The 435-nt window shown below is 43.7% G+C and overlaps 1 protein-coding gene across 1 annotated transcript in view; it reads right to left on the reverse strand.

Annotated features, from left to right (window-relative positions):
• LOC119594668 (tubulin alpha-2/alpha-4 chain-like) overlaps positions 1 to 435 on the reverse strand; it is a 26,228-nt gene that overhangs the window by 6,203 nt on the left and 19,590 nt on the right. The window contains exon 3 of the mRNA XM_037943724.1: positions 256 to 428. Coding sequence (XP_037799652.1) covers positions 256 to 428 — 173 coding nt within the window. The remainder of the gene's footprint in view (positions 1 to 255; positions 429 to 435) is intronic.

The following is a 435-nucleotide window of genomic DNA, read 5'->3' on the forward strand; positions in this document are numbered from 1 at the left end:
AAGGGAGGGTTCTGTTTTGGGTAATTTCTGTGAAGATTTTTTTTTGGGGGAGTTTTGCGAAAAAGAATATAGAAAATGTTAGATTATTCTTCTGTGTATTATGATTTTTTTAATAGAAAAAAAATCTTTGTTGATTTTGTAAGAGAAATATATTTGAACTTTGTCAGAAAAAAAGGCGAGTACGTGATTACAATAAACAAAAGGCATCCGCCATTTTCTTTTTTCTTCCATCTTCATAACTCCCTCCAACCGTACCTGAAGACCCGTGCACTGGTCGGCGAGTCTCCGGGTCTTGTCAAGGACGATGTCGACGATCTCCTTGCCGATGGTGTAGTGTCCTCGAGCGTAATTGTTGGCCGCGTCCTCCTTGCCCGTGATCAGCTGTTCGGGGTGGAACAGCTGACGGTACGCGCCAGTTCGCACCTCGTCTGGGGG

Source organism: Penaeus monodon, chromosome 34, assembly GCF_015228065.2.
Source record: "Penaeus monodon isolate SGIC_2016 chromosome 34, NSTDA_Pmon_1, whole genome shotgun sequence".
In the NCBI taxonomy this organism is placed as follows: Eukaryota; Metazoa; Arthropoda; class Malacostraca; order Decapoda; family Penaeidae; genus Penaeus; species Penaeus monodon.